At 41.5% G+C, this 16,724-nt stretch overlaps 1 protein-coding gene across 4 annotated transcripts in view; it reads left to right on the top strand.

Moving 5' to 3' along the window:
- METAP1D (methionyl aminopeptidase type 1D, mitochondrial) overlaps window positions 1-15,933 on the top strand; it is a 107,832-nt gene extending 91,899 nt beyond the window's left edge. For all 4 annotated transcript variants that reach the window (XM_061608494.1, XM_061608491.1, XM_061608493.1 and 1 more), the window contains 4 exons: window positions 10,958-11,055; window positions 14,010-14,057; window positions 15,265-15,343; window positions 15,569-15,933. In XM_061608494.1, coding sequence (XP_061464478.1) covers window positions 10,958-11,055; window positions 14,010-14,057; window positions 15,265-15,343; window positions 15,569-15,647 — 304 coding nt within the window. In that variant the 3' untranslated portion in view covers window positions 15,648-15,933. The remainder of the gene's footprint in view (window positions 1-10,957; window positions 11,056-14,009; window positions 14,058-15,264; window positions 15,344-15,568) is intronic.
- Window positions 15,934-16,724: the final 791 nt, after the last annotated feature.

Below are 16,724 nucleotides of genomic sequence, written 5' to 3'. Positions count from 1 at the left end.
ATTGGACTGCATCTCAGTTGGCAGTTACCCTGCTTCCAGCTTCAGCAGTGCTGATTAACAAAGCTAATGGTTGTATGTAGTGAGGTGCCCCCTTTGAGTGCTTCTGAATTAGAAATAAAATCTGTTTTCGTGCATTTGGTTGTTAGCAGTTGGTTCCTATCTCATAAGGATCTGTAGCCATGGCTTGGTTTCCCATCACCCTCCTGGTCCTTTTTTCTGCTCACCTTGTGTTAAATCTCTTCCGAGAACTAGGTAATTTTGCATTTAACAATTGTGAGCCTGCTTCTTTCTAAATAAGCTCCTTCCCCCCTCCTTTTAAGCACTTTTTTCTGTATTATTCCCCCAACACAGAGATTAGTAATACTCATCTAGCAAGCCTGCAGAGATATGCAATTACAAAAAATATAAAGAAGACGAAATTCTGCGTAGTTCACCTCTTGGACCAGATTGGGGAACAAAAGGATAGGGCTCAGTGAAGCATAACAAGGGACTATAGATTTACATCCACAAGAGTGAGATTCTGTGCAATATACTAATATGGCCATGTGTGGGGAAATGGGAATTGGGGCATTTGCCCCTGCTATTTCACCATAAATCTAGTTTGTACAATCATTTTACTTGGATAGAGAGGTGGGGCTGGTCCATGTGAGAAGTCCTGATCTTTCCTAGGTATGTGCTTCTGTGGAGAAATGTGGTTTGTGAACCGATGGTTCATGGCTGTAGTCAGCCTCATTATAATAGTGGCAATTTTTTCCCATTAGCTGCAAATGCAGGCGCTTCTGCTAACTCCACTGTCATAGACATATGCTGTTTCTCTATATTAGTGTATATCCAGGCAACCTTGAGACTGTTCATATGGTCAGAAAATGTATTGTGTGAGCTGGCATAAAGATTGTCAGATACTTGCAATGCAGAGTATACAAGTCTGATGTGCTTCATGTGTGGCTCAAGTTGTTTCTTGCTTGCAGTGAAAATCTAGTGCCCATAAGGCTTTGGCTTGCATCACAGCCATCTCTAAAAAGGATAAAAGGCTAGGTTAGGCTTTGTGTCGATACTAAGTAAAAAATGATTTAAAGGTAATCTGCATTCCAATATAACCATATAAAGTAACTATTGTTTTCCTACGCAGAAGGACGTTTACAATCTGCAGGAAGTGACATCATACTGTACCATTGCAAAATTGGATGTCAGGATGTGTGTGTGTGTGACATATATATGAAATAGGGTTGCCAGATCAGAAGCATTCCAAAGCCTGAGATTTCTGGGGCGGGCCCTAGTGATGTCATGGAGGTGGGCCATAGTGATGTCACAGGGGCGGGCTGTAGTGATGTCATTAAGCATGATACATTAAGCATCAACCACAGTTGCTTGGAGCATACAATTCAAACAAAAACATTTCTCTGATTGGAAATTAGGATAGAAATCTTAGCTGACAGATAGAGCCTGGGTAGGGAACATTTAATCTAGCCTACTTGATTCTGGCAAGAAGGATTTAAGTGCCCTCAGGCCAGCCCAGTCACCAGAAGGCCATTGTAGGAAGAACGGAGCCTAGTGTTGTGGAGATGTTAGATAGGAGCATTCAGGACTAAAGATGGATGCTCCTGAACGCTGCAATTCTAAACACACTTACTAAGCCCCATAGAACTCAATAGGATTTACTTTTGAGTAGATATGGTTAGGATTGTGCTGTTGGTAAAGCTTGACTAGGGATCCTCTGCAAATATTTCCATATCCAAGGAGGGTTGGCAACCCCATGCCTGCAATGCTCTGCCCGTACCTTATAGATTTGACCCTTCACTTCTGAAAGAGGTCTCGGAAATGAGTAAGAGTAAGAAGATTCTCTGCTCTTTTCTGTCTACCTTGTGGGCTGCTATAAACTCACTTTGACAGCCAATACAATTCCAGTGAGTAATAATTGACAGAGGGAAAACACACATGGTTTGATCTACCTGCACAGACAGCAGCTTGGGAACAACAACAGTTGCAGCCACATTTCCCAGTACAGTAGGGCCCCACTCATACAGCAGGTTATGTTCCGGACCCCCGCTGTAAAGCAAAAATCGCTGTAAAGCGGAACCCATTGAATAGAATGCTGCGCGATGCCCGAAAACTGCCGTAAAAGCAGAACAAGTGCCGTATGAGTGGGGCTTTAGTCTAATTGAGACAGCTGTATTAGTGAATCGCTGTACAGCAAAGCACTGTAAAGCAGGGCCCTACTGTATGTGAATTCTCTTTTGCCAGTATTGGGCAACAAACAAACTGTCATGCAACCAACAAGGTGCATCATCAGTGGGTTTAAGGGGGTTGAGCTGAGCACATGGAACCACTGTTTTTGCTTCTATGGATGTAAAGGAGTGAGGTTAAAGGTAAATGAAATGCAAATAGAAAAGTAAAAATAAAAGACAGTGATGATTTCCTAAATGCAATACCATACCAACCACAACAAAATTCCTGAGTAAGGCAGAAAATTCAGCATCCCACAAACAGTCAGGATTCCTAACCAAACTAAAAAAAATCCTGGCAGCCGGTCAGCCAAGGTCACAGAAATCCCCATGCAGCACAACCTGACCCAGGGGCTGAAGTTAGCGCAGAATGCTGTGGCACGATTGCTGACAAGAGTGAGACCCTGGGCTCCTGCTGGAAGGAAGGGCGGGATATAAATTAAATAATAAATAAATAAATAAAACCTCTGCTCTGAAATCTGCACTGGTCATTGATTTGCTACCAGGCCAAGTTCAAGGTGTGCTTTCCATGCTATAGGTGCCACATAGTACTTGTTCTGCTCTTGTAAGAAATCAGTCCTTTAGTGTGGCAGCACCTACACTTTGGAACTCCCTGCCTATTGACATTTGGCAGACACCTTCATTGTACTGTTTTCAGCACCTGCTAAAATCATTCTTGTTTAGGCAAGCCTATCCAGACATGTAGAAGCTATTGTGTTTTTTATCTGTTTTTAATTCATTGTTGGTTTTATTATTTTGAATGTTTTTAAATACCTGTATGTTTTTGCCAATAATTTTAATTCCTTCTCTAAACCCCTTTGAGGTTTTTTTTACAATAAAGCGGTATATAAATGTTATAAATAAAATACGTAAATAAATTTTGGAGTCACTGTGGCCCTTGGGTCTCTGTCCACTTTTAGGAACAAAGGAATCACTCAGGCCATTTGATACCATCTAGCTGAGTACTGATGACACATACTAGCATTGGCTCTCCAGGATTCCAGGCAATAGTGTTTTCCAGAAATTGAATTTTGGACCTTTTCATGAAAAGCATATGCCCTACCACTGAGCTACAGCCCTTCCCCTGTTTAAAAAAGTATATTTTAACATTGTTCTTTTCAATTCACTAATGAATGCATATCATACCTAGGGCAGATCCACACCATGCATTTAAAGGACATTCAACACACATTTGAAGCACATGAATCCCACCACAGAAAAAAATGGAACTGTAGTTTGTTAAGGGTGATGGGAACTATAACTGTGAGGGGGAAACTACATTTCCTAGGATTCTTTAGGGAAAGTCATGTTTTAAATGAAGAAATATTATATAAGCATGACTTTCAAAGATGCTTATTATTTACACAACCTGTAAAGATATTTGTAGTGCAATCCTATGTTTGTTTACTGAGAAGCAAGTCCCAATGTATTCAATGGGACTTACTGAAACAGGGAAGCATGCACAGAACTGCAGCCTCAAGTGATAAGGAACACTCACCCAACCCAAAATTCAGAATCATGCCACTTTAAGCTATTTTGCAACTGTCTATACTTTTTTATGATTATTGGATTTTAAAGGGATTTATTTCTTGCTGTGAGCTGCCTTGGTTTCCAATAGGCAATCCTACCTCACAGGGTTGTTGGGAAGACTCCATACACACACACACACACTGGAGATGTAAAAATACATAGACCCCATATAATAGTTTATTGTCCAATGAGTTGGTCATTGCAGAACATTTTTAAAAAATCAGTATTAGTTTCCTACATAATAAAAGCAGTGATATCTCTGTAAACCCTGCCTAATTGCTTTAAAAATAGGATTGGAGGGGGAGAGAAAGTTTTGCAACACGAACACAGTTCTTTACTATATTCACTCAAAAGTCCCATTAATTTACAGCACAATCCTAACCATGTCTACACAAAAGTCCTATTGAATTCAATAGGGTTTACTCCGGGTATGTGGGATTAGCATAGCAACTTTATTCCCAGAAAAACAAGTATTGGATTAAAGCTTCATATTAGGAAGGTTTTAAAAACACTGCCATCTTCAACAGCCCAGGAAAATTTAAAATTTTGACGTGTGAACACAAGAGGAAAAAAGACTTTTGATACTGCTGAAAGCTATATACTTACTCAGTTTATGAGATTTTCAGATAAACAGGAAAAAACAATCATTTTCTACCTTTGCAATGGAATCTAAGGACTGCCTGGAGGCCCAGAAATCCCTTATCAATCACAACCCTGACTTCACTTACTGGCTACAAACCTGAAAGGGCGGGGTTAGAGCAGCCAGCTAAGAGATCATTTCATGGAAGTTGTGGGGTGTGTGTGAAGTTTTGGTGTATATCTCGAGAACCAGACCACCTAGAAACTTAATTTTTAAAAAAATGAAAGCTGAGAGTCTGGAGATTAAGCTGACTCACCCGGAGACCCAGAGAGGACCCCCAAAAGCCGGAGTATCCAACTGGAAACCAGACATCTGGTAGCCCTAAAATGAAAGCTGCTCCTATGTGTTAAAATGATGCATTAGGAAGAAGTCTTCTATACAAGATTTCTCCCTCACGCATGTAACATGCAATGCAATTTGGCTAAAGAGGTGCTTTCACAGAAGCAACTGCACTGTAAATCTTCAGGTGGTATGGTTGCATGGGACAGTTGTACAAGGGTGCACAATTGAATTGCCCTTTTCCATTCCTTTCTTTGGACGGAAAGACTTCTGTATCCAAGTGGTGCAAATCAATTTAATTGTTCTCTCTCCTCCCTTCTCAGTGTCTGCCCCCATAACATTAGGGCTTTCTTGGCTGGAAAGAAGCTGAGCCCATAACAAAAGCAGGGGGCCAGATCTTTCTGGGTTTTCCAGGACCATAAGCACCTTCTGACCCAGCTTAATTGAATTACCTTCTCACAGCTTCCAGTTTTCATTTCAACTAAGAAAAGATGACATGGAGGTAATTATGAATCTGTCACTACCTGTTTCAATTGAGATTTATTTCACTTGGTTCATATTTGAGGGGGTTACAAGTTCAGCATCTCTTCCCAAAGTTTCCCTTCAGAGTGAAGTTGTCACTCACACCTTGAACTTGACACCCCAGTGGTTCTCCAGGGTCACACGAAAATGTGCAGAAAGTAAACATTTTCTGGGGTATAGCTTTTCGTCAGTTGAACTTCATACCCAATGCCAATCTTTACAACACTATCCAAGGAGAAACGTTTTGGGAAAGCTCTCATCCAGCCTCTTTCTGTGGCACATCTATGACACTTGCTTGTCACTTTTCCTTTTCCTAGATCTTCAGTGGGGGAGGGGGCTGGCCTTTCACTTCTGTTTTCAACATCTCCCTGTTGTCACTAGAGGTAGACAGATCTAGCAATGTTGGTTTCACTCAGTTTTTTATTTTGCAGTCTTTAGTGCACCACATTTTCACATCAGTTTGTGATTTTTTTAAAGATTCCTCACAAAAACTTGTCAGCATTTGAATACACATTTCTCCTAATATACAAATTTTTGCAAGCAATTTTCCCTAATGTAATTCATGTCTGTATGTTAATATATGTGCATTTTTATGCACACTTTCCTCTAATATGCACAGTTTTGGGTTGGAGAACTGTATCACAAACTTCAGAGAGGTGCACATTTCAAATGATAGCTCTGTTTTGATTCATGTATTGTTTCAGAACGTGCCAGTTAGGTGGGATTGCATTAGAATGCAAAGTGAACCAGATTTCTTCCCCATACCTAGTTGTCACTTGTGTGTAGAATGCAGAGTGCTGCCAGATGCATAGCACTGGATTTCAAAGTGTCCCATGGAAGGCTTTCTTTCACATTAGCTCTCCAGCTCTGCCTCTCACAGGCTAGGTGTTTTTATTATCTTTAAATGCTGATTTTCACATGTCCAGTAACAGATACAGGGCCTAGGGCTCCAATGTATAAAAAGATGGGTTTTGAATTGGGAAATGTGGGTTCAGATTCCCAATCCAGCCAAGGTTTTACTATTTGGCCTTGGGCAAATAACTGGCTTTTGCCGTCTATTCTAACATCTTTAGAATGGGGGAAAGCTAAGCCTCTTTCAGAACCAGGGTTGCAAGGTGCTGTTATATCTCTCTGTAGCACATGAAGCCGAATCCATTGGTAGAACTGTGTATAAGGAATTTCTTTTGAGTGCAAAGTCATGAATAGAGGAAATTACAGAAGAAACCTACTTTGTGCTGTCAGTATGCTTAAACAGGCCTGGCAACCAAGAGTTCTTCTGTATCTTCAAAAGTTGTGCAGGGGAAAGGAAGAATTGCACCTTGTGGTTTTTCCCATTACAGAGTTGCAAGAACACCTGCACTTGGCTGACTTTCTCTTCTCCTAAAGATACAGGATCAGTCTCAGGCCAAGAACCTGGCAACCCTAATGGCCATATAAGCATTAGGTTACATCACATAACTTCAGCCAGTAAGGCAGAAGGCTCCTTTGCAATTGAATAAAACCAGATGTCTTGCAGGTAATAGGTAGAGAGATTTCAACACCAATAGCTAGCATTTACCTCCAGTGTATGTTGACTTTTGGGGCGGGGGGGGGGAGATTGTAGCAGTTTTGCAAATTGGCAAATCACTTATTCTTCCTCAACAAGTGCACATGTTCTGTGCTTTAATTTGAAACCTACAGCTGTCTTCAATTCTCTGTTAACATATATAGAGGCCTACAGCCAAATAATTGTCAGACTTGGTTCAAATCAATATGTGAAATTTCAGTTGCCCCCACAACTATTATCTTGGACTTTGTTGCCCAGTTAGAGTTGCTAGGTCACAATACTGCAGCAGCAGAAAAACATGACTTGCAGAAATCTCTATTCTTCTTAACTCTTAAAAGGTACAGCTAGACTAGAACTGAATATAGACTAGTCCAAAAGCTAAAGAATGGTGGCATTGGCAACCTTCAGCCACCATGAAAACTGGCCTCTGTATTTTGGCAATTGTTGGGGGATCTGCAAAGAGGCAACATTGTTTGCATGTTTGTGACATTGTCAGGAAGCCTATTCAGAGTGACAGTAATGCTTCCTGTCGAGAAGAATTTATTTTGTTTTTTAATGATGCTGAAACAGTTGTTGAAAGGTACAGTGAAGAGGAGTAAAATGGAGCAAAAAAAAGTCAACTTTTGAAGAATGTGTTCTCCAAAACCTCCTCTTTGCTCCAAAATTGGTGCAGCCTTAGGCTCAAGTTTAGATCTAGCAAGCCTGGCCTCATTTGCTCCCACACCTCAGCCTCCCAAACCTCCCTTATCTTCTCTTCTGTCCTTTCACTCAGTGTAAAGTTGTGGCCCATCTTACTTTCTCTTTGACTTTTCCTTTCTTCATGTGCCACCTCCCATTGTTTTAGATCCCTGCTTTCCCATCTATTCTGTGTCTCTTTGCCAGCCGCATTAGCATTCCTGTCTCCCTTTCTCCTTCCCTCGTTATGAAACATGAACTGAACATAAATGTTGTGAGATTTCTTCAGAGCTCCTTGTCACTTCAGTATCCTTTCTCCTCTGTCCTTTTCTTCATGCCAGCATCTCCTCTTTATTCAGTTTCTTGTTTCTCACTTCATTGCATACTCTGCACCTTTCGATCAACAAACTTGTCTGCCGGTTCCCTGTTATCTAGCTTCCTGGGATCTTTCCCCAGTTCTCACCCTGACACATAAAGCTGCTGCTGTTCCTAGGGCTGGTGTGAGGCTTAATCCCAGCCAAACTGACAAGCTTCCCTTCCTTCATAAAAGCAGAAGTGCAAACATAGACAGCTTTGGTCTCCGGAGTGACTGGAAGGTTTGTAAACAACATTCCATGCTATCACACTGGCTCAGCCAATCAGTGCCAGAAACACAATGCAATACAGATGTGCAGTGTACTGCATTTTTAAAATTATTTAGATAACCTGTGTTTGGTGGACAGTTGTCACCTTTCACAATATTACATTCAATAGTCAGTATAAATTCCTGCTGTTCTAACTGGGTATTTCAAACATGCATTAGAAACTCTGCCACATGAATGGAGCTTACATTTACTTCCTTCGATCATCTTCCTTAGTGGTGGTGACTTATCAAACTGCATTCTAGTTTGATAGATTTAAGTAGTGTGTGCATATTTAAACCAACACTCTATTTCTGAATAAAAATTCAAAGAGGATTTAAAAAATAATAACCTGCATGTTGGAAAAACCTTCTGTTGCTGCTTTAGACTAAGCCTGAAAAGGACAGGCTCCGTTAGTATGTCAAGATAAGTAGGAAGAAAAAGGTAGGCAAACCCAAATAGAAAACTGATTAAATTATTTTGGCACTAGGAAACACACTTGGAGACAAGCAGAGAGATATACAAAGGGTGGTGCCCCCATCGGAGGAGGGGGAAATAATGAGTTACTTGTTCTTGTCTCCTTTGTGTGTTCATTTTTATGTGTTAGTGAGAAAATTGTTAACTTTCCAGCTTCTCATTTCTACTTCTCTTCTTTTTGAAGACTGCGGTGAAACAATTGTATTTTTTTTTTAAAAAAAACCACTGAAACCCTAGGAAGATTTTTTTTAAAAAAAAATCTTTTAACTTCCATGTTTCTGCTTCTTTGTGTTATTACTTAACTCCTTGTGAGTATTTCGGAGATCCATAAAGACATTTGAGCTATCATACATTTGAGATCTATACTCTGCTGTGCTCCAGAATCAAACAAAATACCATAATAGCTAAAGATTTTTGTTGGTGTGGTCGACAACAGTAGCTAATCTATTGGACCTGTTCAAAAAAATCCATTCAAGGTGTTATCTCTGAGCATCATTAAAAGTTATTAACCTAGTTCTCCAGTCTTCCACTTTTCAGCTCTGGGGTGCCATTCATTGTGAGGGCAGCACAACTGTAGCAGTGATACATTCTTAAGCAGTGGGGCAAATGCGTGGCCAGATGCAACAAAGCTACATGTAAACAGATTCAGAGGAAGGAATCAAATCCTGACTTTCACAGGCAAATAGACTGATTTATCTGAAATCTAACCATAAAGAATATTCAGCCCTTAAAAAAAATTAAAACCAAACAGTAGCTTCTTTAAATGCCTCACACCTTGGTCTTCTGCTGAACTAATAAAATGTGTGGAAATCACATGCCCTCTGCATGTACACATGATGATGACTTTGCTAAAAGGGGTACTTACAACATTTCCACACACCAAAAGTGTGTACATGGCACAGTCTAAGACTGCAACTTCTCATGCTTCCCACAGACACTACTAAGTTGGGGCTATGTTACTTGTTTTAAGAAGAGGAAAAACAATAAGAGCCATCCTTGTCTCTGTGATGGTGAAATGTACATCTCAAGTGAGGCTTTTGCAGGGCAGGTATCCGAGCAAGTAGAGACCTAAACTTTCATCCAATCACCGTCCCTTTCATATGGTTCCATTTTGCCTTGTGACGGCATTATTAAATTCCAGAAAGAATACCTAAAGGGTCTTCTGATTGAAGATACCTGTCTTTGAATGTCTGTATTCTGTAAACCACGGGAGCAACCTACCGGAATATGGAAATGTAAAGGTATATTTAAGGCTGATTAAGCACTCCCTCTAACAGCAAAAGCTTTGCCCCTATGCTGACAGGAAACACTGAAACAAGAGGAAAGTAGCAGTGAGTTTGGGCAAGCCTTCAGCTTTGCAAAAGTATTTAAAAACCTTTTTTTAAAAAACCAATATAAGGAATTCCCCCCTGACCCCCCCCTCAAAATACAGCCCAGTGGGTCAAGGAGTGAATTGGATTGCTTGAGCTGTTAACAGCTAACTGGCTGGAGCCCTGAACTGAAGCACTCCCGTTAGGGGGTGAGGATATACGGCAACTTTTTATTATGTATTAATGTATTATGTCTACAGTCTAATGCCAGATTAAATTTAGTAAGTTTCAATTGTAAGATTCTTGCTTATTGTAGCTTCATTATAAAGCAGCTCTTATATGCAGAAGGGCCCATGATCAGTCTCCAGCATCTCCAGTTAAAATGATCTCAGCAGGCCCCAGAGAGCCTCTGGTAGTCAGAGTTGACACTACTGAGCTAGATGGACCAATGGTCTGATTTGGCATAAGGCAGCATCATATAGGAGGGTGTATAAATAACAGTTGTGGCCCCAAATGTAGCCCAAATGCTGCAGAACCATTCTCTTGCTAGTATCTGCATCCACGTATGCACATTTATTCATACAATAAATGGTTTGGGGTTTATTTTTCAGCTTGGCACTAATGCTCAGGCTGATTTGATGCTTGGTGGAACTTTAAAAAGCATTGCCTGCTTGGTTACCCTCTGTCAGTTCCATGATAAATGTAACTTTGTTTTTAAAGGTTTATCTGATTTTTGAATGCCAGGATAACCCTGTGAATTAAAGATTCATATCTTGTCTTCTTGACACCCCAAAGAGAAAATGAAACTACCACCTTCCTGTGTCTTTCTGGGGAGAGAGCTCTATGTGCAACAGTGACCTTCAAAAGCAGTGTTTGGTATTTCATAGATAAGTATTTGGGAAGTATCCAACCACATTGGAAATGTGATGCAAGTGTTGCATTACTCAAAGAGCGCCTTGTAACCCACCTTGAACTTAACTTTACTGAAATTTACTGAAACAGAAAAAGTCACTAATGATCTAATTGACACAAATGTGCATATCTGAACACTTCTAATGTTTACTTCATTCTCTGAATGCTGGAGAGTAATTTTCTTCTTCTGTGAAATGTATTCATTTTTGCTCTCCTTTAAAAAGCCATATAGCCCTTCAGAATGATTTTCGAGTATGCCCCTACTTTGTTGGACACGGGATAGGATCTTACTTCCACGGCCACCCTGAAGTTTGGCATCATGGTAAGAGGACCCCCTTTCAGTCTGTTCATGACCCTTGTGCTTGAGCATCCTGGATTACATTTCCACCCAGCTGCAAAGACATGTGCCCCTTTCCAATTTTAAAAAATGAGGGGGGGGAGATGAAAGTCTGAAGTCTGCTCTTGTCAATTGCCACAGCCCTGTATGAAACAAAAGACATGGGATTGTTTGCAGGGATGTTGTTAGGGAGCAGTCCAAGAGGCCCAACCCCTGGGCATTTTACAGTGGTCCCTGGATCTTGTGCACAGTACTGGTGAGGCTGCAGCCTCCCATCAACTTAATTTGCTCAGAGACCTAAATTTGCATCTATACGCATAAGTGAGCATGTGCAAATTTGTATCATGGGCCTGTTCCTCTTGGGCTTTCAAGTATCTAGCAACACCCCTGACTGAGGAAAAATAAATTAACAAAAACCAGAGTCTGATGCTTTCCTGATCCCAACAGGTTCTAGGGTTGCTTTTTGTTTGCTCTTCACCTTACCCCCGAACTGCTTGTCTGTTGTTGTTAGGCTTCATTACATCACCCCAATACTCGCATCTTGTTAAGCAGCTTGTGAGCTCTAGGCTGCAAAGCCAACCTTCCTTTGGTTCCACTTAGACTAGGGGTGGCCAGCATGGTACACTCCAGATATTTTGGACTTCAGCTCCTGTCAGCCTCATTCAGTGTAGTCAATAGTCAGGAATGATGGGAGTTGTAGTCCACAGCATCTGGAGGGCACCACATTGGCTGTCCCTGCATTAGATGAGAGGGAAATCTGCTGTTGGAGTCGCTTTGTGATGTGTGTGTGTGTTGTCATTTTAATATTTTGACATGTTACAAGAGCGTAGTGAAGGGCTGGCCAGTGTAGTGTACTCCAGATGCTTGTTTATCAACATCTGCATACCACTTAACAGTATATAAGCAGTTTACAAAGAATATAAAATTGTTAATAAAAATCAGTGTTAAAAACAAGCTTATAAAAAGCAAAATGAATAAATGCTATGAAATGAATAGATGTTGGGGACCACAAGTTCCATCAGCCCTGGCCAGCATGGCCAATGATCAGGGGAGATGAAAGTTGAAGTCTACAACATCTGGAGGGCCCTATATTGGCCACCCCTGCCAAAGTCCCATCAAGACTCCCTATGTCCTGGAAAATGTATGAAATGTGGGTTGAGTTATAGGGTGGTCCTTACCGCCCTTCAGTTCTCTTGCATGTAAAACCATCGTAATCTGTCACTGTACTAAGTCAGCTTTACCATTCCACCTATCGCTATAAAGAGGGCCAATGAGAAGAGTTTGCAGACACATGTTCATTATCTGGTGACCAGACTATCAAACAATGACTTTGGGATCACATCTGAAACACCCACACACACCTTTTGTATTGCCTCCAACACAATGACTTAATGGAGGCTGTTCCTTTGCTCAACCAAAAGTTATGGCAGGATGACATTTCACAGGGAGCATATTTGAGCCCTGATTTTTCCAGGTGTGACTCAGTGTTTCAATCCCAAACAGGAAGTATCTCTTGGCGTGCCAAGCAGAGGTGCTTTTGCTCTTCTGATGCATCTGCTGAAGTAAGCTGTTGCCTACAAAAGCTCATCACAACCAGTCTGTTACATTTTGACGTGCTGCAGATTGTCTTGTAATTTTTACTGCTACATTCACACTGGGTCTTTGAAATTGGAGTGGAGCTTTGGGGAAATGAGATTGAGTCCTCCTGGTTGCCCAGTAATTCGGTATTGCTTGACAAATAGGAGTCAAGATTTAGAATCCAGGCTTCTCTCCCAACAGGCATCTGTGCCTGCAGCTATTGCCCTTCTATTCATTTTGTAGCTTAACTAAGGAAGGAATACACAGGACTCTCTGAGAGAAAGGTTGTAAGTTGTTACTGATGATGGGACTAGTAGTGGAACAAGCAGATCAGAAGCTCCAACTTTCCTTTGACACTGAGTGACACCCACTTCCTTTTCTTCTTTCCCCCTTAGAAAAGAATGGTGAATCACCTTTGTACAGGAACAAAACCATGCTCAGCGCTCAGTATTGTTAATAAAAGACAACTCTTGGCAGTAACCACCCTTTTTTGCTGCACAGGAACTTGGGAGAAAGCACTAGGGCAGAAGGAGCTTTTTTTCTTTTAAAGAGGGGAACCCAGAAGTTAGACCTTGCAATCCCAATTGATCACCACAGAGAGAGAAAGAGAGAGAAGGGAAAATGTACTTGGATGTAAGCCCCATTGATTTGCATACTTCCAGAAAAAGATGCTAAGGGAGAATCCAGGCGTTAGTGCAAGGGTCGCTGAAGTGGTGTTTTGGACTACAACTCCCATAATTCCTGACCATTTGCCATGCTTCCTGGAGTGATAAGAGTTGTAGCCAACAACATCTGGCAGGCACCATGTTGCCTACCTCTGCATTGCTGCCTCCTACTAATTTGGAAACACCTCAGTTTTGGTTTTCTTTGGAGAACAAAAATTAGCCATGGGATTTTGATAAAAATCCAGCACTCCCCATCTTCAGTTGTTTTTTGATAAAAGGTCTTTAGAAGCTTCATATGATTATTTAATTTAAAAACAGATGCACAACAGCTTGATTGTATTTTCTTTATGATTCACACACACACACACATCACTGATACATACCCCTGAGCAATGGTTAACTGCCCCTAGAGACTTGGGGAACAAGGGTTGAAGCAACTGCAGGCTGGAATTTGGCTGCCTTGTTTTGAATTCAGAATCATTAACTACGGGCAGGGACATTTTGGGCATTTTTGAGGAAGGTGTGGGTGTCGTTTGTTTTGAGCCACTGATTTGGTCAACTGATCCCTCAAATACTAGGAAGACATTCTGTTAGATGACACCCCAGGAAAGGTAGTATGTATCGTATACTGTCTGTGCCTGAGCACATTGTTTCCACTTGCAATTAAAATGCTTTTTTGTTTGTTTTGTTTTGCAGAGAATGAAAGTGATTTGTTAATGCAAGAGGGTATGGCATTCACAATAGGTTAGTACTGAAAACAAGAGCAATATTTTTATTTATGGAGGATTTATTTATATTAGGATTTACTGAAAATCCCAAAACAATTCTTCCTAATAAAAAGGTACTTATGACACCCTTAATATTTGGATGTGTGCCCCCAGGCTTGGACTGTGGTATGCAGTTTGTTTGTATTCAGTTCATTTTTTTAATGAGCTCTACGCCACCCTCCCGTTTTACCCCCAATCCAGTCAAAGTTAGTTGTAATTAGGTCACAACTGCTATGGCTCCATCGGAGCCTAACTTTTTAATATTGGTGTGTTTAAGAATAAAGCACTGTGAATTTACACAGTGCATTTGCCCTGTTTATATGTGTGCTTATGCTCACAACAGCCCTGTGAGGTAGATCATTTAAACGGAAGTGAGTGGAACAATCTGCTCAAGTAGTAATCAAACGACAAAAAGGGGGTGGGGAAGAGACAAAAATTCCTCAGTCAATCTTAATGACAGATTTGACCCGGGCTTTGACAATAATGTGGTTTTAGGAGCTGTGTTTGCCCCAAGAGGACAATCTAAAAGCTCCCCCCCCAAAGCAACGTTAACCACCCAGCTCTCTGGGAACGATTATGCCCTTTATTGTAGACCAGGGAGCTGCTGTTGCCTTGTTTTGGCTGTGTTGCGTTCTCAGTAGCCAGTCAGCAGTCCTTGCCTGGGAGATTGAACATACGAAATACCAATCATAGAGAGCTTATAAGGGGGTGAAGGGGGAAAAATGTATTCCTCGCTCACGGCGTGCCTAAATGGTGCGGCAATTAGAGGAAAATAAGAAAATTGTTGTTTTGCTGATTTAATGAACATTTTAAAGCCTGTTTTTTTATATTAAAAAAAAAGTCAAATATTTTCATCCTGTCTGCTGTTTGGAGGAGAGTGGCTGGCGCTTTGGTTGTTATGATCCATGGGGATCTTAATTAAAGCCTGATTAAAATGCCCTTCTTCACTCTTTAAAAACAGAAGGCACCCAAGTGCAAGCTTGAAGGTTGTCACTTTCTCCTTCTCAGTTCAGTTGCTGTTTTGTCTGATTTGATGTTTTTTTTGGGGGGGGGGGCTGGAAGGGGACGCTCAGTAAAATAGAAGACCGCAGGGTTTACCTGGACAAGCTGACATTTTAGGGTTAGGAAGGAGGAGATTTGTACAAACCATCCTTTCATTTATGTTTTATTTTGCTGTATGACAGAACCAATAATAATGGAAGGCTCTTCTGAATTTAAAATCCTAGAGGACAAATGGACTGCAGTATCCGTGGACGACAGAAGGTGCTTATTTTTTTAAGTGTTATTATTACTGTTGCATTTGTTGTTGTTGTCAAATCGGTTTTTAATGTGTATCTAGCTGTTGAACTCTCTGGCAAAAGGAAAGAAGGGAGATTGTGTCGCTGAGCGGTTCTTTCAAAAATTCTCCCTTCCCCAAGAAGTACATCTCGGATCCTGGGGTCACCTTTGCCCCCTCCGCTAATTAATGCTCCTGCGTGTGTATTTCAGATCGGCCCAGTTCGAGCACACCATTGTAATTACTTCAAGAGGAGCAGAAATCCTGACCCAAGTGGCGGGGGAAACTTAAGGGCCAGCTGGGAACGCCGCCTGGCATGGGGGACTCGACGCCGAGCAGAAGCAACCAGGGCTGGAAGAAAGGACCCGTCTTCTTGTCTTAACTTGGAGGCGACTCCTCCCTGGAAGTCGGCAGCAGAGGCTTCGCTGGCAGACAGTACTGGGCGTTGATTTTATTCCTTGATGAGGCCTGGCATGGATTGGACGGAAATCTTGCGAGGCCGGAGAGAAAGTTGCCGTGTGGAAGAGTCCCTGAAGGCGAGGGAAGAAGAAGAAGAAGCCGCTGTCTTCCCTGACCCCTTCCCTTTGGGTAGAGAGATACTTAACGCTGCTGGACAAAAGACCTATCGGAGGATGTCACTTTCCTAAATGCAATTGACTAACGTGGCCGTTCCCTTAAAGAGCTGAACTGCAGCACGATTCCTCTTCCTCCTCCATATTTGTGTTTTGAATTTATTTACTGCTTTGCAGTGTAAGCGTTTTGGGCAAAAGCGTGTAAGCTGCCCCCGGTTTAACGACTCCTCCCTAGATGAGCTTCGCAGGTGCGAAATCCAAACATCGCCTTTCTGACTTCCAGGTTTTGGTTTCTCTTTTGCGTGTTTTCCTACTTTTGACATTTGTATCTAACGGTACAGGCGCTCCGTATAAAACGGCAACGCTACTTTTCGAAGAAATTTTAAAAACAAAATAAAATAAGCGGCTTGGTCTTGTAAACTCGTCTTACCTACAACAGCCGCTTACTGGAACTCTCTCTTCTCCCCCCCCCGCGTTGCTTTCACTGCTTTCAAATATTTTTAGGAGCGAATGTTCACAGATACGCCAGATATTTGAAACCGATTCATCGGTGGGGGGGGGGGAGGCAAAGCGGAAGCTGCTAATGCTAATAATAATTATATTTTCCAGCTTTTGGGGAGAGGGAGGCTAATGATCATACCTTCTTTTAAGTTTTGCTTTAGGAAGACGTTGTGTTTTCTCTAGTTTTATTTATTTTTATTTTGTCAAGGCAGCAGCCTGATCCCAGATGGGCAGCCTCTGCTTGCCGGGAAGGGATTTGTTTATTTGGGTTGGGTAGGTTGGATTTGGAGGAGGA

The sequence above is a fragment of the Rhineura floridana genome, chromosome 2 (assembly GCF_030035675.1).
Source record: "Rhineura floridana isolate rRhiFlo1 chromosome 2, rRhiFlo1.hap2, whole genome shotgun sequence".
Lineage (NCBI taxonomy): Eukaryota > Metazoa > Chordata > Lepidosauria > Squamata > Rhineuridae > Rhineura > Rhineura floridana.
The sequence above is the reverse complement of the archived record's forward strand: the minus strand, read 5'-3'. Positions and strand labels throughout refer to the sequence as shown.